This window comes from Panthera pardus, unplaced genomic scaffold, assembly GCF_024362965.1.
Source record: "Panthera pardus isolate Hobbes unplaced genomic scaffold, ASM2436296v1 HiC_scaffold_6, whole genome shotgun sequence".
Lineage (NCBI taxonomy): Eukaryota > Metazoa > Chordata > Mammalia > Carnivora > Felidae > Panthera > Panthera pardus.
Window position 1 is genome coordinate 53,332,366 of NW_026526991.1, and position 24,713 is coordinate 53,357,078.

Below are 24,713 nucleotides of genomic sequence, written 5' to 3' on the forward strand. Positions count from 1 at the left end.
AGGTACCAAATAATTGAGGAGCCAAGACTGAGAATGGCTTCAGTCAGACATGATTTGCTGATTTGTTTCAGCACGGTTCCCTGTGTGGCTATTGGCTGCAGCTTTGCCTGTGAGCAGAGATTGATGTACACCTTTGTGTATTTTCTACCTGTTCTTTTGACTTGAAATTGGTGCTTCAGGAAAAGGAGAGTTCTTTATATCTTTGTTGGAGTAAGTGGGGGAGTTAGAGACCCAGTTAGACCACTGCCTGTATAAACTTTAATGAATTTAAACTTGAATGAATTCCTTTTTTAAATGTTGTAACCTCTCATGAGAAACCTCGTGTCTAGCAGTTATTGTTTAGGACTTGAAAAAAACCATGGGATCACCTTTTGCTGCCTTTCCGAATTGTCTCTAGAAAGAGAAGACCTGGCAAATTAATTCTGTAGAAAGGGAGATGAAGACCTGTGGCTCTTTTCCCACAGATGCCTTCAGTGACTACCAAGTTGTTGGAATTGGTTGAAGGTGGTCTGGTAAGTGTTTGGAATGTGTCATGCTCAAGGAGACAGGTCCTTACCATGTCCCTTTATGTTTCTTGGATTCAGAGTTAGCCCTGGCCTGTGAACCTGTTCTTCTGGAACGCTTCTATGAATCATGAGTTCACTTAAGTCAAAGCCCTTTAATTCTTATAGCAAATACCTAGTTGTGGTGGAAATGGGCCCTGCATGCCCCCACTCAGCACGATGGCAGTGGGCCTACCTGACAGTGACTGGAAGAGCTAAGGGCCGGGCGTTGTGATGAGAGCTTGACTTGATGCCTTCTATTTCACAGTCCCATGAACTGTGATGAGGAAACTGATGAGGAAACTGAGGCACAGAGGCTGAGTTTCAAGGTTACATAATAGTAAATGGTAGCACCTAGGACGTGAACCCAGACAGCATCACTGCAGGGCACACGCTGTTTACCATGCCAGCTGCCTGACGCTGAAGGACTCCTCTTCCTTGTTCCTATTTTGTGGTTGAGCAGATTGAGACAGAGAGGAATTAGGTGGTTTGCTCAGCTTCTACGGACACAGAAGTGTCAGAGTAAGGCCTAGATCCCAGGTTTCTGAGGCCCAGAGCTCTTTGTGATACAATGCAACGGTCCATTTTTCTTCAGGGTAAGATTAGACATAATTACTCAGTTTTGAGCCGTGACATGAAGTGAAGCAGGGGAGCAGGGGGGTCCTGTCCACCAGGATCAGTGTCTCCGTGACAGTCCTCTAAACAAGAGGACGGGGTGAAGCATTTCAGGACCGGCTGAGGTACTAACTTTTCTGGTTCCCAGTCTGACCTGCTAGACTGCCGGCCAAATTAAACTGGGCTGCTTCACACTCATCACTAAGAGTCTGTGTGTGATTTGGGGGTGCGGATGGTGGGAGGATCCTCAGAGAACCAGGTCTCCTGTGCTGAGGAAAATTGTTTGCTCTCGTCTTACAGCAGCCTCATGCCAGCCCTCCGCCATGCGTCTGCAGCGGGGAGGAAGGTGTGGGAGAGGATGTCTGCTCTGGGGGGGCGGGGGAGCCTTGTCTCATCATCAGGGATGAGTTTGTGGCCTCCTGACAGGGAGCCTTTCTCTCCCACCCTCGTGCTTTCTCAGAGACTGTGGAGCAGCTTGGCAGGCCCAGATTGTATAGAGGACAAAAGGTTATTGTCACCAGGACCTTCATAATGAAACCGGTCTCTTCCCTGGCTCCCCCACCGCCCCTTCCCCCGCCTCAGAGATCGCTTGCCCAGTAGTTGGATTTACAAAGGCATTTTCTTCACAGCACCCCCAGCGCTGAGTCGGTCCCTGACGCGGCCCAGCCCTCACCTTCTGTGCCTGGTGTCATTGGTCTTGGTGCCAGGATCCCAGCCTTGCCCCAGTACAGGCCAGCTCCCCTCCTCCCCAGCCCTTTGTGTCGAGCTGCTGTTGCATGATGCACATAGCTGGCAGTGTGAGCTCTGTGTTTCAACCCGCAGCCCTCTGAGCCATCTCAGGCTGTAATTTGCTGGCAAGTGTCTGTGTTACCAAGTTGAAACAACGGTTTCTCACAGCTGCCTTTGTGGCACCGGGTCCCTGCTCCTGGGCCTGCTGGTGATTTAGCTTTCTCAGTGGGATGGGTGTTCATCGTGCGCTGTGTCCGGGCACACAGGGGAACGAGCAAGCCAGGGGCCCAGGAGGACATCCATGTGGAAGGGGGTTTGTAGCTCTACCCGTGGAGTCCAGCCAGGCCCTCCAGCAGCTGTTCCTGGCCTGATGGGATTTGTAGAGAGAGCAAGGGCTAAAGAGGAAGAGAAGTCCATCGTGTGAATGCGAGATTGCTTCCAGATGGTTCTAGTTATGAGTAAAGTATACCAGAATTCTTTCCTTAAGCAAAGCCTTTCCAACATTTATGATGGTCTTATTTCCGAGGAAGGCTGGACCTGTAACTTGAGATGGCCTGGCTTAGTACAGAGTTTATGGCTTTGGGAGATAGGCTCCATGGTCTCTGGAGCTCGCTCTGCCAAGACTCTGGAGCCTTGGGCAAATCTTGGACCTGGGTCTCTCATTTGTAAAATGCTTCCTTTGCCCCTTGCTGCCAACCTCTGTGTCTGGCGGGGAATGGACTTTGCTCTGCTTTTCAGAGTTTCTGGAAAAGACCAGTTCCATTAGAAATATTCCAGCGATGGCAACCTTTCATTTTAACCTTTATTTATTTTTGAGACAGAGCATGAACGGGGGAGGGGCAGAGAGAGAGGGAGACACAGAATTGGAAGCAGGCTCCAGGCTCTGAGCCATCAGCCCAGAGCCGGACGCGAGGCTCAAACTCACGCACCGCGAGATCGTGACCTGAGCTGAAGTCGGACGCTTAACCGACTGAGCCACCCAGCCGCCCCGCAACCTTTCATTTTAATCTCTAGCAGCCCTTAACTCTTTATGATTCTAACTTGATGACACATCAGGGTCATTTTCCTCCGCTGAATTTCCTTTACAATCCGGGATTTTTCCACTGGGGGCAGAGTGGGGTCAGCCACCATTTTCTCCTTTTAGTACTCATTGCTTTTATTAAGGCAAAGGAAATATTTTTCTATTCTGAGTGCTCTCTAGCACAGTAGCCACTAGCCACATGTGGCCATTTAAATTTATATTAGTTAAAATTAAATAAAATGAAAATTTTCTTTCCCAGGTCGCACTAGCCACATGTCAATTGCTCAGTAGCCGGATGTGGCTAGTGGCTCCTGAACTGAACAGTGCACAGATACGGAACATGGCCATCACCACAAAAAGTTGTACTGGATGACCCTGCAGTCTGGGTAACGTAAGAGCATGGGTCTAGCTGAGGTGGAGAACATACAAGGAGCGGTAACTGAACATCCCAATGGCAGAGAGTTTAAAAAAAAAAAAAAAAAGACAGCTGAGCACAGACAGGGTAAGCAAGTGAAATGGCATGGCCGCATTCTATGGCTTCTGGACTCACTCCTGTTAGCCTCTGAGTTGGCTGCGGTATGGGCGTCATTCCACTTTGTAGATGTTCAGAGGCATCAGTCACTGTGTTTAGGGACAACTCATCTCTAGCGGTCACTACTTGGCAAGCCTGTTGGTCAGCCAGAAGGAAGAACCATGTCCTTTGCCCTACCTCCCTTGCCCTGCCTTGCCCATTGCCTGCTGGACTGGTGCTTTTGTTTCTCTTCTCCTTTTACTTCTTGGGGAGTATTTCAGACCCTGAGGAGCTGATTAAAAAGCAACCTCACTTCCAACCCTTTGCATGCTGTTTGGGGTGAACTTTAATTCTCCATCTGCAGCCTGGAACCCAACTCAGGGATGAGAGCCACAGCACCACAGCATTGGGCTTCTTACCAATAGATAATCCAAACATTTTCTGGAGGGAAACTCACTGGAGGCAGCCTCAAGCATGGTCTGGAGCTACTGGGTCGAGTTTTACAACTATTGTAGATATGGCTTCTGTCTTATTCTTCACTGCTCTTTTCAGTGCCCTCTGACAACACATTCAGGCAGGCTGACAGCAAAGTGGAAAAGCAGATTGAGAAATGCCACAGAATGCTTTATGAAGCCAACTCCAGAACTGCACCCGCATATAATATAAATTGATTTATTGAATCAAGCACAGAAGCCCTGTTACCAAAACCCCAGGCTTTATCCTCGGGAGGACCACCTATTAAAGCAGCCCCAACTGACAGTCCTCATTAGCTTTTCCACTGATCCCCAGGCAGTTTTTAAAGGGACAGTGTCCCTCTTTTGGGCCTGAATTTATATGTTGGCCATGCCTGTGAGTCTAATTAGCTTAGCATTATTAATCTTACTTGGAAAGCCTGCGTTTTCTGTAACAGCTTGACTCTTGAGTTTTAAAGAGTAATTGGAAATTTCAAACCCTGTCCTTTTCCCTCTTTTTGTTTTTAATTACTTTTAACCCAATCTTTGGAAACCTACCTGCAGGTGTCTCTTGACTAGCAAGCATCGTTGGAGCACCAAAGGGTTTCTCAGTCCCGTCTTGGTGCAAATCCTGACACTACTGTTGTGCCACAGATCTCACGGGGAGACTTTTTAAACCCACCAGAGAAATATCACATTTTAATTTTATAATTACTTCACAAGAAAGCAGGCCTTTCCCTAGTTAAACCTGGTATTAATTTCCTCCTAGCAACTTGTATTCTCATAACTTAATGATTATGGGCCACCTTGGCAGCAATGTGGAAATCTGACTTTGCAGAGGAAGGAGGGGCTTGAATTTCAGAGAATTTTAACCCTATAAATTGTCCAGGATGGGCATTGGCTGGGGCAGGGAATAGGCGCCTGGAAAGTCCTTGCGTTCCAAGTTCCGGTGCAGCCTAGAGCCAAAGTCCGAGTGGGTCAGCCTCACATGGGGAGTGGCCTTTCTCGGGGCTCCCAGAGCCAAGATGATGAATGGTTATTTGCCGTGTGCATGTTCTGCGTCTTTTCGGGATTTGCAGCTCTGGCTTCAGGAGCAGCAGGGAAGAAAGCCTGCCCTGCTGTGTGCAGCATATCTCCTGACAGTGATAAATGACTCCTTGCTCCCCACCCCCCTCCCCGCCTTTCTGCCCCTATGGCCAGAGGAAGCTATGAGGCATTTTACAAATGATTGGAAGCCAAGACAGGCATTGTCAGGCCACAGGAAGCGGAAAGGAAAGAGATGCCCAACTGGCTTGCTCCCTATTGATCATCCACACACACACACCTTTCTGCTCCCATGATAGGAGTAAATTTCTCGTTCCTAAAGTGGCCAAAGTACTTCCAAGCTTTTCTTTCCCCCGAGACCCTTTGAACAGCCATAGCATGTCTATACCCACTGATAGGCTCCTAAGCAGAGTCTGGTCCCTGCTTTTCCCCCGTGACCATTGTCTGGGGCTATGCAGTACATGTGTGGTGGGGACTTAGCTCCAGGTCCTCTGGGGAAGCTTTACGATGTCAAATGCTTGCATAAATTCTGGTTAAAATAGCCAGTGTCCTTTTAACCAAGCCCCACCCCCAGGGCAGGGAGGCACGTGTCTTTATACTTAGCAAGCCTTTATTGTATACTTGCTGTATATTAGGCACTGAGCAGTAGTTACGAACAGGGATGTGGAGCCAGACTTTCTGACTGGGCCAGTCCCCAGGTGCAGCTTGGACATACATGTCACCTTGGTTTTCCCACATGTAAAAGGGGTTGATGATGGTACCTAATAATAGGACATCAAGAGCTAGTGTGGTCGTGTGCATTCAACAAAGTCTGGCATACAATAAGTGCTCTGTGTGCCCAATAATATAATCATCAGATATTATGGAGAGTGAGATGGTCGGCAAGGTCTGATCCTTGTCTCAGAAGGTTCACAATCCAATAGGTATTGAGTTGCTGGTTTCTTGAGGTAATGGGAGGCAGTTTAGAGAAACAAGAGACTGAAGGAAGGTCAAGTGTGCTGGCTACTTCTACCTGGCAGGTCTGTCCCACAGCTGTTGTGCCGGATGATCACGAACAAGGGGGGGTGTTATCTGTGGGCAGAGGCTCCCTCAGTACAAGTAGGAATCCGCTCTATCCCTGAGTGCTGACGGATAGGGTGTTTTGTTTGTTTGTAGGTCGTTTTGTTTGTTTGTTTTTATGGGTTTTTCTGGTCCATACATTGATTCTACTGTTGTTTTTTTGTTTTGTTTTTTTAGTCCTGGATGCTGGACTTTTTAAAGTGCCATTGCAGCCCTCCTGAGCTGTACCGTACCCAAGGTGCTGGCATACCACGCCCCTCAGTAGCCCTCATGTAGGATCTTGTCACATAGGACTGTGTCACTTCATGGGGATGACCAGCTGACTAAGGGACTGGCTTTCTGGAAATTTATTGAACAACACCATTTTACCTATAAATCCATTAAATTCTCAAGAGTGTGGGAATTAGATCTTTTGGAATTGTGTATAAATAGAGCAAGACAGAATGTAGAACTTATTTATAAAAGGGGGGTTTAAAGAAACCCTCGTGGCTGTGTTAGAGGCAGTGGTGGTTTTTAAGAGGGCGAACTGGGGCTGGGAAAGACTTAGTGGAGAAGGCTGTGTTTGAATCAACAGTCTGAAATAGGAGAGGAGTTTTAAGAGGGTTGAGGGACAAAGGGAAAGACCTTCTGTATGGAGGGCACAATACAAGTGGAAGCCCACAGCTAAAATAAGATGTGGGTTTTGGGAATATAGAAGCCAGAGGTAATATTCAGAATAGTTTCAATAGTCAGCATGGAAGAATAGGCTCCATGTGGGTCCTAGAAGCCCCTGCTGTGCCAGGCATTAACTTTTTTTTTTTAAGTTTTACTTATTTATTTTGAGAGAAAGAGAGAGAGGGAGGGAGACTCCCAAGCAGGTTCCGTGCTGTCAGTGCAGAGCCCGACCTGGGACTCGATCTCAGGAACCATGAGATCATGACCTGAGCCAAAATCAAGAGTCAGATACTTAAAAATTGACCGAGCCACCCAGGTACCCTTTGCATTAACTCTTTATTTACCACACTGTGGAGATTCCAGGGGAGGGTCCAGAATACCAGACAAGGGCACCTGGGGGCTTGGAACAGTCATTATTTGCCAAGCAGTACAGAAGAGTTTCAACCTCTGTGTGTACTTATATTGGTATGTATCAGCTAGAGAACATTGCTGGTGGTGGCCTAACATAAGTGGCATGTAGAAGCGATCGAGAGGGTGTGGGGCAGTGGTGGTTAGTCCAGTAACCCAGCAATCTAGGTAAGTAGGTTCAGGTCAGCTCATGCGAAACTTTGAATGCGGTGCTAAGGGTGGCAAGAACTAACATCTTATTTTCTCAACCATAAGAGCTCTGCACCTCTGTAAAGTATGAAAATGACACACAGCACGGCAGAAATATGGAGCTGATGGTATATTTAGAAAGACATATGGTCCAATCCTCAGCCTATTTATAAGATCCTGTTTTTAAGGAAATTCCAGAGAAGTGAGTGCTACAACACTCCACCAAATTTCCAGGTACTTAACCACCCTGCCAAGGAAACATTTTCCTGTGCCCAGCCTATATTCCTCCAGTTACAAAATTTCACTCTCAAGCAGAGCTTGATAAAGTTTTTTCTTTTCCCTGCCACCCTTACCTGCACACAAGGTTTCATAACAGGGAGTCAGTGTTGCTGGCTTCAAGCTGACAGCTCCATGAAGGTGCTAACCCTCTGTGGCTCGGGGATGTCTTCATCAGATGCAGCTGAGGTGCTAATTTAAAGCCCCTAGGTTCTGGACTTAACCCAGGAATCCACATAGCAGAGTTGGGCAATGACCACTCCAAACTTTCAATGATTTCATCCTACTTCCATGTTCGTCTTACCTTTAGATAAGTAAATCAAAGACTTATTCAGGGCCAGGGTAAGGTTTGTCGGTCCCTTGCTCAAGAACCAAACATACATCTTTCTATAAGAACTAGAAATGCTGATAATACATTTGCTTTTTCACCTTGTTGCTCTGGTAAAAGCCATAATGCTCTACCAATTCTAGGTTTAGCTTCTATGAGGATTAAATCAGCTTTGTCGGTTACCCCGGTTAAATCAAATGCAATCCACCGTGCTCAGGAACTTAAAGGAGAGAGCACAGGTGATCTCTGTGTGATCTCTGGGGCATGATCAGTTTTGGCCATTCCTCATTCAGTGGCACGGGTGTTGTGTCGGGCACTGTAGATACAAAGCAGATTAAAACAATCTTCACCCTCATGGTGCTTATAGCCAAGTATAGGACAAACCCATACCAAAAGTGGAAGAGGATTATTTCCCCACAGCGAAGCTTTTTCATCTGGAATGATTATTAAAAACACTCCAGAATTCCTGAGGTCTCAGAATCTCTATTTTTTTAAAACCTCTCAGGTGATTCCTGGACGTCCTTAAACATTGGCTTTGGGCAGCCCCAGATTCTTCTTGTAGTTATGAGCCGCAGCTTGCAGAAATGATTGGTTACAGAACCCTGGGCAGCCTGGACTCTTTACCAGATTTGTGACCCCTCACCCCTGGCTTTCTTCCTGCTGTTGTTCAGGAACTTCTTTGTCCACCTGTGTGGGCCAAGGAGCGTGTTCAGGAAGCGTCATGGACTGGACTGTCCGTGAAAAATGAAAGGTGATATCAAACGCTTTGATGCCTACAGGGGGTCAGAGTTGAGCCGATTCTTCTCCTCCCTTATTGATGTTATGGTCATAACTTGCATAGTCCAGGCCCCAGGCACAGTATAAATACTTAGAGTAGTTAGGAGATGGTGCTCCCAGGGCATCTAACTTGCTGGTTTCTCATTCCTCTTCAACCCAAGTAAATGATACTCCCTCCCCAGATTTGCCTAATCCTTTCAAATGGTCTTGGATCACCCTGTGAAAAACTGGGCATGTACATGTGAGGGTTTAAAGAGTGCAACTTACTATCAGCAAAACAATTTGAAAGCCAGACCTCAGTGATCTTGAATATCCACCCTATTGGCAAGAGAAGAAAAAGCCTAAGAAGGTGGTATGTTTAAACTTCTAAACCTGGGGACTAGGCTTTTAGAAAATTTGTATGAAGGGCATCTGGCTGGCTCAGTCGGAAGAGCGTTTTGACTCTTGATCTTGGGGTCCTGAGTTTGAGCCCCCTTTTGGGTGTAGAGATTACTTAAAATGAATAAATAAAAACTTTTAAAAAATTGTATGGTTTACCCTGATGATGAGGATTAGTAATTAAGCAATCTTGTTGGAAATCATGACATTTCATGGTATTTACATAGATTCATAGCTCCTCAAAGATGTCGGAGAACCGTGGCTGAGAGCACAGTGCACTTTGGGGTGAGCCTGGAAGCGAGCCTGACCTCTATTTCCTAGTGGTGTGACCTCCATTTTCTTACTTGGGTTAATGTTAATATCTGTCCCACAAAGTTGTTCTAAGAATTATATATGTTTCTGGACACCTGGGTGGCTCAGTCGACTAAGCGTCCAACTTCAGCTCAGGTCATGATCTCACAGTTCGTGTGTTTGAGCCCCGCGTCAGGCTCTGTGCGGACAGCTGCTTTGGATTCTGTGTCTCCCTGTCTGCCCCTACCCCGCTTGTGCACGCTCGCACTCTCTCTCTCTCCCCCTCAAAAATAAACAAACATTAAAAAAATTAAAAAGAAAAAGAATTACATGCTTTAAAAACCTAAGTGCTTTGAACAGTCCCCAGAAGAAAGCGAGCATACAGTGAGTGGGGGGTGTGTTGGAACTCTGTGAGTGTTACAGCTGAGGTGGCAGCATAGTTAACAGTTGTTGCCTGTACCATCCATTGTCTAAAACAGTGGGGCCACCTTGATACAGGAGTGTGCTGTGTTCTTCCCACTGGTAAAGATCAGCAGCCATTGCCCACGCCTGTGCTTCTTATCTTAAGGCTTGAGTAATGTTAGGATCAACAGAAGATTCCAGAAGACTGGGTTTCAACTGAAGATTTTGGGGGTAGGGGAGGATATTTTTGTGTGTGGAAATAAATGTTATGTATATGATTATTATGCAAAAATTCTTGCTTTTTCGGATAAAGCAGAAGACTTGAAAAAGGTTTGATGCCTACTTTGAGATACTTGAGCTCTGCCCCAGGTGATATTACCAGTTCAAAGACACACGAATGGAAATACTGAAATGCTGTAGCATAGAGTGGAGTCCCAGTGCACAAAGGCCTTCCCCAAGGGGCACCGTAGAACTTGGTGCTCCTGTGTATAAATATCGATATGTCCAAAGAGACAGAAGCTTTGTGAGTCAGGGCTACAAGATCAGCTCAAGGAACTGGCCTCTGCAGTAAAACCCTCTTTGTAGGGAACAATATATTTGCTGTTGTCTCCCCACCATTCCTGGCTATGGGGTCAATTTTGGTTATCTCCTGATTTGTATATATTGACTTGGTTTCATACAGTATAAAGGCCAATGTCAATGAAATTCATGTTTGTCGCAGAATAAACGGTCCCTGAGAAAGCAGAAATCATTCCATATTTGTGTGCTCATAAAATAAGGATCTGTGATTCATACCTGTGGGAGATCTAAATGTTATTGATTAGAATATGAAGCTCTCCTCACCACATGCTAATGCACACCAAGTGGGTACTGAATCAAAAATAGCTTCAAAATCTGAAATCTCCCTAAAAGTCCTGCAGAATGTTTTATCCTGAAATATGATTGGTTCTGTTTTGCATACACATGTGACAAATTACATTTTCAAAAGACTGATTCAAAGCATTTTCTTTTGTGTGAATCCTTTTCCACTGCTAACCTTGGGCCCATGAGTTAAGGGATGGCCTTTATATTATTTAACTCCACATTCCCAGCACCTGTGCTAGTAAATATTTATGAATGGTTCTAGTAGAACCCATTGCTCTCATCTGGTCCAAACCTGAGCTCCTGATTTGGAGCTACTAGGATCAGGTTCTTTACCCAAATTTTCAACTGTGGACAGGGACCCGTTAGTGGGTTGTGAAAGCAATTTAGTGTATGGAGATGAACATTTTAAACAAATTAGCCGGTGTAGGGAGTAAAGGACATCTCAGTGTGTAGTACACGGTAAGGGTAAATATTGCTTTCCAAATGTGTTTGTGTATACACCGGGTTATCAGGATCTGCTCTAAGCCAGTGGACTCTCCCCAAGAACATGGGCCAGTGCAGTGAAAGCGACCTCTGATGCCTCATGCTATCACCCACAGGCCCAGTTTAGGAAGAGGAGTCTTTAGGCCAAATTAGAAGAACGATTACCGCTCCCAGAACTCCAGGCAGGATCTGGTTCAGGCATGCTGGTGGTAAGAAGGGGCGAGGTATGCATTTTCCCAGGGCTTGTGGGTCAGCCCTGTTAATCGGAGGATTTCCTCAAGGGCATCCACAATGTCAGGGAACAGAGCTTGGGCCCCATTATGGAGAAAGGCTTTCTGGAGGGAGAGCCAGAAGGTTCTCCCTTTCATTTGTTTCTCTCAGAGACAGACATACACAAGTTAGGCAGCATTGCACCCCCAAATTATATCACCCGATACTAATCACACTTTGACAGCATACTGTTTGAACCTGAATCCAGACTGTACGGTATTAGCACAAGAACATCAGCCTGTATACAGCTCAGGGCCTACAGGCCTCAAGTAATTTAAATGATGCTCTGAGGATCAAAGGAGAAAACAAGTTAGCATTTGTTTGTAGAGCTTTGGTCCCACAGGGAGCTTTCCCAGGAATCATGTAATCAAGATACCCCTCGACACTAATTCCTAGCAAAGAATCCAGGGACCCAAGGCATCAAAATATGACCCCATCCCCCAAATTTAGATTTACAAAGAACTAAAGCCTGCTATATAATGGCAAGCTGTGGCAGAAACGTTGGCTTTGCCTAGAAATATCTTAAAGGATACTTCTAAACCCTCTAACTACCTGCTGGATGAGGGACTTTTCTCAGCCTCTTCCAACTCACCCTGGGGCCACAACGGCTGCCTCTCATCCTTATTCCAGAACTCTGGTTTGAGCCTGATATCGTTAGCCTTAGCTCAGATTCCCCCTCCCTGTGACGGTTCAGTGACATTTTCCCAGCATATTAAGATTTGATCCAAAGACAAATTTAGGAAGTTTCTGGGGATTTCTTAACTATGAGTCTTTGAAACCAGGAAAAGAAAGGCCTCTTGAAAGAAGATATTAAAAAATAAGAGTAAGATCTAATAAAATTCAAAATATTCTCGTGTTACTTTAAAGGAAACGCACGCACTTGTAGATTTTGGTGCAGTGAGGAGGACCCTACCCGTTGAAGGGCCACCTCAAGGAGCAGAAAGCAGCCTCCATTTACTGCTCTGTGGCTTTGGGTTTGATGCCTGTGGAAATACAGATGGCTGGCAGGAAGAAGGAAGTATGACATGACTGCCAACTTTGTGTTGCTTTTTCCAGGAAGGTCTGGGCAGGGTGGGTACGGAGAAAGGCGAGGCAGGGGAGAGCCTCTGTGGATTCCGTGAATTGCTGAGTTGGGGTGGTGCCAAGCTCTTAAAAGCCATGAGTGGCATTTGGGCTGCAGTCATGCGTCTACTCCTGACCAGCCAGGTCCAGGTGGTGTTTCATCCCAGTCTCCTGGGATTCAAGCTGTGTTGAGATTTCGTGGTAGGAAGCAGGAGTGGGAACCAAAGACCTAGACACTTCTGCCCACCAGCCTCTATCCACACCTGCTCAGGCCCTATGCGGTGCGCCCCTGTCTAAGACCTGGTTTCTGCTATGAGCAAAATGAGACTTCCTGTGGCTTTTACCTTCCTCCCAGAAGGGGCACTCAGCTTCTAGCTGAGGGAGAATTCTCCTTTAATGCCTGTTTTAGACCAACCCAAAAGCTTCCCCTTCATATTATTAGCTCTGAGGTATCTTTTTGAGTCTTTGATTCTTCCCTTTAGAGTAGAAAAATGGACTTTCCTGACTAAAGTTGCACAGGTGCTGTCCTTCATGCTTCGATACCATTAGCAGCAATAGAAAAAGTATGAGTTGGGGTATCTTGGGCGTTCAGCAAGAAGCCATTTTCCTGCGGGGATGTGCTGTATTCCAGCCTGTGCTCACCAGTTATCTGTGCTCTACATCTGCAGTGAAAAAAGAATGGGGCTCCTAAGACCTTGATGGTCACAATTTGGTTAAATAGCACTTTATCCTTCCCAAAGGACTTGTCAGACATATTTGCATTTGATCCTTGAAGCTTCTCATGGGGAATCCAGCTGAAGAAGCATGTTCAGTGAGGTTGAGGGACTTTCCCAAGGTCACACAACTGGTTCGCTTGCGGACTGCGCTGTGACTTCAAAACCTCTGACACCGGGCCTGATGTTCCACAGTATACCATAGCAGAAGAAAAGGAGAATGTAGGAAGAAAGCTTCCCAGGGGAGGACAGGCATCCTGGGCCACACTGAGAGGTCAACTATTAGAAGAATGTGACTCACTGGTGTGTGTCATTGGAATCATATGAGTGGTTCGTCGGCATTAGGCAGTCCTGGAGGGGTCACGTTCTTCTTAAATGACTTTGAAGTATCGCTGAGGGAATCAAGACTTAGGGACATGAGTGTCATTTCTCTCTGTCTTTCTAATTAGAAGTCCTGATTTGGGAAAGAAAGAAGATCACGGGAAGTGATCGAGGTAGACCATGCCACAGTGTGAACTTTGGGTTCCTGGCCTGTGGGTTAAGATGTCCAAATGGGGACTCTGGCTGGGAATGCAGGAATCTGGCAAAGACATAGAAGAACTTTCTTAGTGGGAGACTTGCCTTAAGTTATTCTGGGAGAAATATGTCTAGGTCACACTATGTACCCTAGAGAACCACATAATGAGAAAAACTACCATTCTGGAGGTAGAACTTGGGAATTACGAGGAGAAAGTAATAGGCAAGAAGATCATGGGTGCTATTTTTTTTTATAACTTTGTTATTTACGAATATACTTTGGTAATAAAGGTGAACCTAAAATTTTAATGTAAAGAGGTAAAAAGAAGTCCAAGGTATCACTGATAGGAAGGACTCAGCCCTGAATTTCGGCCATAAAAAAGCGTACCATTAAAGCAAAATGAATGGGGGAAGCCAACACTTGGTTATGTCTTTGGATGGAAGCATGTGTGCTAAGGAGGAAGTACGAGCGTTCGTCCATCTGTTCATCCACTTAGCTGGTATCTACTTTACGTGCACAGTGTGCCTGCACAGTTGTCCACAGGAGGGAATAGCAGTGAATAAGACCAAAATGCCTGCCTTCATTGAGCTAATGTTCCAGGGCAGGGGTGGGGGGAGATGTAAACAAGTAAACAAACTTAATAGGTAGTTTCAAATTGTGTTATGTAAGCACCATGAAGAGCTGAAGCCTGGTCAGCTGGAGCACTCAGAGAAGGCTGGGAGGACTTGGGGGAAGAATGGCCCAGGCACAGGGGACAGCAAGGCCCCCTCCCCACCCCCCATGGCATGTCCTAGAGCCAGCCAGAGAGCTGGCGTGAGGAGAGCATAGTGGCGTGATAACAGATGTCAGAGCGGCGTGCAAAGATCAGATCACACGGGGCCTTGTCGTTGGGTTATGTTTTGTATGGAAAGCCAATGGGGAATTTTAAGCTGAGGAGTGAGGACTGTCCGTGAAAAAAGAGAAGTGGTTGTGGGAGACTGGCTAGCAGGCTGCTCGGCCGGTCTGTAAATATAAGCAAACCTCTCTCTCTCTCTCTCTCTCTCTCTCTCTCTCTCTCAAAAAAAAAAAAAAAATCACAAAACTGACCCTGAGACGAGATGTGTTCACCCTGGAGGAGTCCTGTAGTTGCTACTCGTCAGAAGGGTGAGAGGACCGCCTGTACAGGGACCTCTTGAGTTCAGATGTTCAGAGAATGCACAGAGCAGCGCCCAGCCAGCTAAAACCAGAGGCAGGCAAGGGACGTGCCTGTGGGTGAGGCATCAGCTGCAAACTGCACCCCTGAGACCCGGGAAGCAGTCCGGGAGAGCAAGAGAGCGCTTTGTTTTTTGTTTTGTAAATCTGTGTAGAACAGAGTAAAGCCGCTGCCTGAGGTACATGGCATTCATTGATTTGCTCACTTCGTCAGCTATTTGCTAGGCACTCGTTATGCATCGGGCACTCTCTCCAATACCAGGGATGCCACATGTGGTGAGATGAACACCTCTGTCCTCACAGAACTTAATGGGGGAAGGGGGTGTAGGGGAGCAGTAGAGAAAAGAAACATCAGGAAGTAAAATACTTTTAAGTGTTAGATGGGGGTGGATGGCAAGAACAAAAATAAAACAGAGAAGGGGAATAAGAAAATTGGGGGAGGGGAGCAATGTTAAAGAAGGTCATTTCATTACTTGGCTTTTATTTAGAGTATGATGGGTAAATCATTGGGGGGTTTGAGCAGGGTAATGACGCTATCTGACATTTTAAAATAATTACTCTGGGTGCTCTGAGAATAGAGATAAAGGACAAAACTGAGCGGTTTTTCAGCACCTTCACCGCCATCACCCTGATCCTGGCACCGTCTGCTCTTACCTAGATAATTGCAGGGTCTGGTGAGGGGATTGCAATTGCGTGGGCAAGAGAAGGTATTGGACCTGTTTGTTGGAAAGGGAGAGGTGACAGTATTTGGCAGAATGTCAACAGACAAAGCCCTCAATTCATTGCTGTTGTATTTGCCTCTTACCAGAAGATCAGGTGGGGGAGGAATTCTAGGCTGCCAGCAAGGAAAGCGGTCAAAAGGTGGAGGCTGGACGATGAACACGTATGGCCAGGGGGTCGTTAGAGTGATGGAACCATGGATGCGAAGTGGCCTGAGAGCCCCAGCGAGAGAGGAGAGATAGCTCACAGTGGGAGTCTCTGAGGAAAGATGTCCTTGGTGCTGGGGAGCCTTAAGGAAGATCATCAGGAAGTAGGTTGGGAGTTATGAAGCCAGGATTCCAGAAGCATCATTCACACATGTAAAATTACTGAGCATAACAGCAGGGGAAAGAGTGGGAAGCCACCTGTGAACCTAGGGGTGGGTCATCAGGGAGGATGGGAGAGCATCCTGACGGCGAGGCTGGGGGTGTGTGAGCAGGTGGAGGGGCTGACTCAGTGGCAGCAGGCCTCGGTCTGGAAGGGTGGGTGAGGTGGGAGCAGTCACTGCCTCCCTCTTACCTTAGGAGTCACGGGGCATTGAAATACACCAATGGCGGGGCGCCTGGGTGCCTCAGTCGGTTAAGCGTCCGACTCTTGCTTTTGGCTCGGGTCCTGATCTCAAGGTTCGTGAGATCAAGCCCCGTGTCAGGCTCAGTGCTGATAGCGCTGATCCTGCTTGGAGTTCTCTCCCTGTCTCTGCCCCTCCCCCACTCTCTCGCTCGCTTGCACTCTCCCTCTCTCAAAATAAGTTAACATTAAAAAAAAGAAAAGATGGGGCGCCTGGGTGGCTTAGTCGGTTAAGCGTCCGACTTCGGCTCAGGTCATGATCTCACAGTCTGTGGGTTCGAGCCCCGCATCAGGCTCTGTGCTGACAGCTCAGAGCCTGGAGCCTGCTTCGGATTCTGTGTCTCCCTCTCTCTCTGCCCCTCCCCTGCTCATGCTCTGTCTCTCTCTGTCGCAAAAATAAATTAAAAAAATAAATTAAGAAAATAAATAAATAAAAATAATAAAAAAAAGAAAAGAAAAAGAAATACACCAGTGGCTGACTGGATGGTTTAAGAAAGAACTTCCCAGGGCTGCTCTCCAATGGAATGGGCTGATGCTGCCTGTTGCACTGCTCCCAGGTAGTGACTGTCCAGAGCAGTCAATTCCATGACAGAGACTGGGGACCAGTATGAGGTATATTATTATAGCAGGGACTCCTGCACTTGAGGTATAGCCGACTTAGTAGTGCTTTTCTTTCCAGTAGGTCTGGACCCGTGGTGCCTCGTCTTTTCAGCTTTGCCAAATCAACATTGCAGAGGAAACCATTACTTAAAAAAAAAAAAGTTTAATGGAAACTTCTTTGCTTAATGAAACTTGCCTCCGCTTAGGGAAAGCCCTTTAATTCAGCCCTTTTTAAGCCTTGATTTTTTTTCTCTTCTTTCTGTCAATTGGCCTCATAAATATTCATTAAGGACTGACTCAAAATAAGAGTTACTCTGAAAATCTTTCCTAAGCCTTTCAGTTTTGCTTTCTTGTAACAAGTAATTATTTGAATATCATCTCTGGTCAGTTATATTATGGTAGAAACTAGTGAGTAGTTGGTATTTGGAATCTTTAAATTTAATCAGGATTTGAGAAATCATGGGATCTGATAAGGAATAGAAATTTTCTTAAAATTTTTTTTTAATTTATTTCTTTTTGAGAGAGGGAAGGGGCAGAGAGAGATGCTGATAGCAGCAAGCCAGATGTGGGGCTCGAAGTCACAAACCGTGAGATCGTGACCTGAGCTGAAGTCAGACACTCAACCGACTAAGCCACCCAGGAGCCCCATTATAGACATTTTTTTTAATGTTTGTTTATTTTGAGAGAGAGAAAGAGCACCAGCAGAAGCGGGGCAGAGAGAGAGGGAGAGACAGAATCCCAAGTAGTCAGCACAGAGCCTGACCCAGGGCTCGATCCCAGGAACTCAGATCATGACCTAAGCTGAAACCCAACAGTCCCAACACTTAACCGTCTGAGCCACCCATTTTCTATTAATTTCTATTTCTGGACGTTTTCTATTTATTGTATGTCCCAAGTAACTCCCTTTCTTGGAGCTCAAACTTCAAACCATTGTCCTTATCTTGTGTCCCCCAGCTGAGAAGGGCAGAATCCAGGGCTGAGCTGGAAATACAGAGTCTACAGCCTGGACCATGAAGTACCATGCAATATGAATAGCAAACAGGGCTTACAAATGGGTAGGAACAGGAGTGGCCCCCTTCAACTCCAGACACATGTTTGAGGGAGGCCTGCTGTCCGCGGGAGAGGCCTCTGCCAGGCTCTTCAGCCATAGTGAAATGCCTGCTAAGTAGTGGTGGGTCTGAGGACACAGCCTGGTGCTTCCCTGGCTTCCCACTGGCTTCCCTGTGGACCGTGTAGTGAAACAGCCACCAGTTTTGTCCCCACATGGGCACCTTTTGTTCTTTTGCCTCTTTTCCCCTTGTGCCAAAAAGACCTTTTCTTCAACCAATGCCTGCTTTTCTCCCACTGACAGGCAGATAATAATGGTCTCATCTCAGATTTTTCAGCTAGAATGAGAAATCCCCAGAGCTGAGCCCTGAAGCCCCCTTTTTTTGGTGTGTTTTCCGGGGATGTTAGAGGCTAGCTTTAGGCCACTAAGATGGTCTGTGATCCTGGGAAAGTCACTTAACCTTTCTGAGCCTCAGTCCCCTCGAATAGGACATTGCAGAACCTAGGAGACATTTGAGACGTAGCACCAAGCCCAGTGTGGGGCAGGTGTTTGGTAAGTCATAGCAGCTGTCATGATTGTTGGCGATCACTAATTTATACAGACTTTAATCAAGCTGCCAGTCTGGACTCTTGTTTTGTTCTTTATTATACCAGACTTTCACTGTGAAAAAGGAAGTCCGCCTGCCTGTATATGATGACCTGTGCTTAGGACCCAGAAAGGTTGAGGGGGTGAGGGTGTTGTACTTCTTTATTGGTAGTTATTTACCCTTGTCATTTGTTGGTGACAGCAGGGGAGAGGGCTCTCACATGATTGAAAACCAGTAATGGCAGGAACAGAATAAGGCTTTTTGAAAGTTTCGTTTCTAGTTTTAGTATTTTTGTTGTTTTCAAAGATGAAAATAGAGCAACTAAAATATTAGAATTTGCACTTGACGCTGTGGGTGACACCTCCAAGGTTAGTGTTTGTCTTTCGGAGCTGTGGTAACACAGACTTCATGCTCCTGAAGGTCTCTGCCCTGAGAGGATTTGATTGCCTGGGCTTTCGGGGGATCTGAGAACAGCTCTGTGGCTGCCTTTTCAAGCCTGTTAAGAGTGCTCTTAGCCTATCTGTACTGAACTCTAAGTAATTTCCAGTCACTGGGGCTGGAGCTGCTGCCTTCTGCCTCCCATTTAATCTCTGACTCCTGGATCTTGGTCTCCAGGCCCCAGTCCCTCTCCTGGCCTCGTCCCCAAGCCCTGCTCACGCCCACTTTAGAGCCTCTCCCAGGCCATTTCCCTCCTGTCCCTTGAGCCATACATCATCTTTAGAGTCAAGCTAGTTGCTCAACTGATTTTGAATATGAGCAATGACACTTGGTCTATAGTGGTGGTTCTCAACTTTGGCTACACAATAGAATCACCTGGGAGCTTAAAAACAAAAACAAAAAAAAAAATCCAATGACTGGCTCTCATCCCCAGAGGTCAGATTTAATTGCTCTGAGCGGTGACATGGGCATCTGGATTTTAAAAAAAAAAATTTTTTTTTTAATCTTTATTTTTGAGACAGAGAGAGACAGTACAACTGGGGGAGGAACAGAGAGAGAGGGAGACATAGAATCCGAAGCAGGTTCCAGGCTCCGAGCTGTCAGCACAGAGCCCAATGCAGGGGTTGAACTCACAAACCACGAGTTCTTGACCTGAGCCAAAGTTGCTTAACTGACTGAGCCACCCAGGCGCCCCATGGGCGTCTGAACTTTTTAAAGCCCTCCCAGGTGATTCCGTGTACAGCCAGGGTTGAGAACCACTGGGCTAAGAACTCATTCAGTCCCCAAGCTGAGTGTATTCTAATAATAGCTCTATTTGCTCCCCAAGTGACTTGTATACCACAGCGTTTTAAATAGTTCATGTGAGTATAAAAACATCAGAGTAGCTGTTTCCACCGCGTGTTAATTTGATAGATTTGGGGAAAGGATATAGTATGGTTTTTTTTGAAAATTGAATTCCTAGAGTACCTCTGGGCTCACATGATGGCTGTACCAGCAACTGGCATGTGCCGGGCACCGTGCTGAATACTTCGTGATCTCAGCACGGTCATTAGCCCATGTTCATCTTCAACCCCACCAGTAAGTTTCAGTTTCCCCCTCTCTGATTAATGAGGATCCTGAAATCCAGAGAGGCTCACTCGCTCGCTCAGGGCTGAACAGGAAGCCCAGGCACATCTGGTGCCAAAGCTTCACTGGTCCCTTGGGAAGGAGCACCTTACCTAAATAACTTCCCTGGAAATAAAGGTGTCCCGGCATTAGCTTTGGGGTTGAACTCTTTTTGAATTGGATTGCATTCGTTTGTGTATCAAGAGCTTCCATAAATTTGATTGCATGCTCACTCCCAAGTTGCCTGTATACATCCAAGATTAGGAGCCCATTTCACAAATTAGTTTTCTTTGTGCACTCAGCAGACATTACTTCCGAGAAGCGTCTTGTTTCTAGCACCTAGCCTAATAGAAGCTACCCGGTTTTTACTTAGTGTAATACTAATACTTCTTGGAGGTAGTGCTCTCCCCATTTTGCAGAAAGGGGAGCTGGGGTACCAACTATTAGTTATCTACGAAGTATTAGTAAAGCTACCACTAAATGAGTGCTTCCCAAGTGCCAGGCTCTGTGCTCAGCTCGTTACATCCTCTGTGATGATCCTCATTTTACAGGTAAGGAAACTGAGACCAAAAAAGGTGGAGCTACTTGCCCAAAGTGGCATAGTTAGTAATCAAGTGCCACATTCCTTTGCTTTTTGTTTTCTAACTTCTTATGAGCAAAATTGCAAGACACAGACTTCATTTTCTCTCCTGGGTTAGCCTGGCCAGCCTCTGCTGTGTATGTAATGGCATTTGGACAACCATGTCTGGAATAAACCACTGAAGCATAAACTGGCTTTTCTTTCCGTGTGTCGAATGGCCATTTAATAGCTATTGTGAAACAAAGAATTTTCTGCCAACCTTGAATATCACACAGAGGTCAAACAGGCTCTAAATATTCCTTCTCCAGCCATCCCAATACGAGGCTGCTTTGGTATAAACAACCCCTGAAGGTCAGAACCAGCTCCTGGAGCAGTTTCACACTCCATCTGCCTCTGAGCTCTGCTGTTTTCCAGCTCTGGGTTAAGGACAAGACCCTTGTCACTGCTGCTGGGGCTTCACTATCGTACAGGCACAAAACACCCAGGACAGAAACCCACCTCCCCTTCTTGCCGATTACAAATATACCACCTTATCCTCTCCCTCTGCAAGTAAACACACACTTGATATCTTCTGATTTGTTAATTACATGCACAAACGTGCACTTCCGTAAGAAGAAGTCCAGGCACAAAGAGGTTGGCAGTGCGGTGAGTGATGGAAGGAGTGTCAGGGAGAATGAAGTACCCGGTCGCCTGTGTCAGGGCAGCGGGTCACTGAGTGCAAACCTTTTTTTGTAAATGTTGTTTATCCCCCTACAGGGCATACAAAACCATTGAGGATGATGACCTGAAGTTTCCCCTTATATATGGAGAAGGCAAGAAGGTAGGCATGTGCACTGCCCCCGGACTGAGAGAGCAAGGCTCTGTCTCTGCACAGCCCATGGCAGTCTCTGTGTTCCACTCAGCAGCCTGTGATTTTATGGCCTTGACAGCTTGGAAGAATATCGCCTTCCATCATCCTGCAGGCCTCCTGTCTCAAGGGTCTCCAAGGAGTGGCAGGGCTGGGGGAGGGGGAGGGGAGCGGGGAGCACAAGGGACCGAAGTCACTTTTGTGAAGATAACACTCTCCTTCTCACATCTCTTTTCCATAACGTCTTATGGTGTTTAAACATGACCACATCCACAAACGTTATCTCTTTGTATTTCTGACACCAAGCCACGAGGCAGGCAGAGCCGGCGGTAGAATATCCATTTGGGAGCAGAAGCAGCTGAGGGTCTGAAGTGCAAGCCGCTCAGGCAGCCACACAGCCAGCCAGGGGTGGTAGGACACGTGGAGCCATGGTCGTCTACCTGCTTCTAGAGCTCTCCCATGCCACCATGGGAGTTCAGACTCTGCAAGGCTGCTGCTCCACTTGCCCCAGGCAAGGGGACCCAAAGCTTCACTTTGATGGAGCTCGGGGACCAGAGCCCAGGCTGAGCTAGCAAGGAGCGTTTGCCACGCGCTCCCAGGGCCCCGGTCGGAACCACACCCTCAGCAGCAGGCACACTGTGGAGAAGGAACGCTGTCCGCCTTGGTCCATGAGTAGAGCGAGGCTGGAGGAGGTGGCCATCCTGGACTGGGGATGAGGAAGCTTTGAACTGGTTTCCCAGTGAGAACAAACCACTTCTGAGGCACTGCCTTCTTCCTCTGAGCACGAATACACTTCACCTCTGTGCTGAGAGCTCCAGTTAGACGTGAAAAATGGTTCACATTAAAAAGAAACTTCCACTGAATTTTTCCAGTATTCGATAGGATTTTTTTTTTTTTTTTTGAGGATGAAGTGACTCCTCATAAAAACCGAAGGATGCCTTCACAGGCAGGTGTGGGCATATGTGCCTGTGTGTGCACGGGCATCCAGCCACACACGTGTGAGAGAGCACGCAGGTTTTGGTTTGCGGCTCAGGGTAGGAATGATGTCAGTACAAGGAGACATTTCATGGAGGGGAGTGAAACATGAACATCGATTCGTACAGGGACGAGTTTTCAAACGAACTTTCCCTGTTCATGGAAATGGACCACCTTCCACCTCACCATCCCTGGTTGAGAATCACGACAGGAAAGGATTCTGTCCCTGATAGTGTGCACCTTTCAGTAGGATTGGTACGGTGAATGCACATCTCTCAGCCCAGTGACCTGTGCCTGCAGCTACGGCTCTTTGTGGGGCTGAGATTCTCAGTATGACCCTGCTACACCCAGTGAGTTCCAGGAAGCTGAGAGCCACCTCCTAGTATCTTTGTATCCCTAGTATCTGCCCAGCCCGGTACCTGACAATAAATGCATCAGTATTGAATAAAGTTGTCAGTTACGTACAGTATACTGGCCTCCATACCAAAGGACAATGGACTAATGTGTTCTTAGAAGATAATCAGAATAAGATTTAAGTGAGCAGGGGCTTTCCCCCTTAAGCCGATGTTCCTTTCACCAGGACATCATGTTCCTGAAGCATTTCAGTTAATTAGGGCTTGACAGCTCTGTGATAGGCAGCTGGCAAGGTCTGTCATTGTACCTGATGGCCTATTTAAAAGCTGCTGTAGCTCCATTCTGTCCCAGACTTGCTCCATAGTAAAGCAGCACAAGATCCCTGTCAGCGGACTCTTGAGAAATCGTTGCAGCTGTAACCTGTCAGTTCCATCTAGATCCTTTGCAGGGGTTTTGTCTTTCCCGTCTGCATACACCTACCCAAAAGCTCCAGAATACTTCACTGCCGTAACTTTTCATTTTATTTCTGCCAATGCTTTTAAAGATTTGTGTGGGTAACACCTACATGCTTTGTAAACAAGTTCAGTAACTAGCAGAAACATCAGATTTCTTTAGACTAAAACGCCCACCTGTGCTTTTGCAGCCAGAGAAGCTGCCATTGCAGTGGGGAGAGTGGAGGGGCCTCAAGGGACTCTGAATTTTCGAATTCAGGATTGAACACTTCTTAGCTAGGAGGGAGCCAGCCGATCCAGCTCCCCAGCGGGGCAGAGAGTTTCTTCTGCAGCCCACCTGACCAGAGGACCCCAGGCTTCACATCACGTGTCTGCATTTTACCCCCTCTGATTTGTGCCTTTAAAAAAATAAATCATGCTTTCATTTCCACTTAAACCTGCCCATCTACTGATCCAAAACCTACTCCAAAATCCATAGCCTTTTTGGGAAGACAGGATGAAGATGATGGCAATATGGTAGATTGTAATGTTTCTTAGCGTTTGTACGTTAATCTCATTACCCAGACAGTAGAGTGAGGATTCACGCCCAGGTCTCCCCATGAAACGACACTGAATATATTATTGACGATCCAAGCATTAGGCCATTGGCCTCCATTCTACCGAGAATGACTTTCATTCCATCCCTCTGTTTGCCCATCCCAATGCTGCCCATCCTTCTGCTCAAAAATGTAGTGCCACCACCTCCAGGAAACCTTCTCAGCAGAATTTTTACTTCCTCTGAATTCATATAACCCATGGCTTATGTGTCTTTCAGCCCTTGGCCATATTTTACATATTATTAGACACGCACCTCTTATCTCCCTTTGCAAGGTCCTTTATAGTAGGTACAAGTCCTTAGACATCTGTGCCCCACAGCATGGTGTCTGTACATAGTAGGTGCTCAGGAAATGTTTGGGTAGATCAGATCTGTGGCATCCCAGGAGATAAAAGGCTGACTGTGCAGCCATTAGTAAAATAGTATTATTTCCTTAAAGCATTCAGAAAACTGTTCATTTATTATTCGGAAAGCACAGGTGATGAGGTCTCAACCCTGAGGTCTCTTTGTACTTATAAGAAGGTGACATTTTGTTCCTCTCCACCCAGAGGGACTTGGTTGGGGATGTTATGCAGGACAGGTGACAGAGCTGCAAAGCGTTTCTTTTCTGTACCATAAAGCATAATATATGAGCTTGGGCGGCGGTAGGGGGTGGGGGTGGGGCGGTGAGCTGCCTCTGTTTTTTTTTTTTTTTTTTTTTAATCTTTTACTAGTGCCTGTCAGGGACTAGAGACATGGCAGATATACTTGTAGGGTGGGTGTATCCCAGACGGACGGATGGATGGACGGATCGTGTTGGATTTGATTTGAGCTGATTTCAGGGGCTGTAGACATCCCACATGTATTGATTTAGTTTACTGGCTGCCCTTCCAGCCTCTACAAAAGAAAGCCAAAAAGAGACAGCAGCAACCCATTAAACTTAAGATAATCAGTAGAAAAACCACTCCTTAAGTACATAAGTGACCTTGGCGAGCCCTTCTTTGGAAACAGCTACCCACGTTAAGTTAGGAGCAGGAGGCCTGGAGAGGGACA

General features: G+C 46.6%; 1 protein-coding gene across 3 annotated transcripts in view; it reads left to right on the forward strand.

The window, feature by feature from the left end:
• Positions 1-24,713, forward strand: part of PPM1H (protein phosphatase, Mg2+/Mn2+ dependent 1H) — a 259,081-nt gene that overhangs the window by 191,820 nt on the left and 42,548 nt on the right. For all 3 annotated transcript variants that reach the window (XM_053895781.1, XM_053895780.1, XM_053895779.1), the window contains exon 7: positions 21,215-21,278. In XM_053895781.1, coding sequence (XP_053751756.1) covers positions 21,215-21,278 — 64 coding nt within the window. The remainder of the gene's footprint in view (positions 1-21,214; positions 21,279-24,713) is intronic.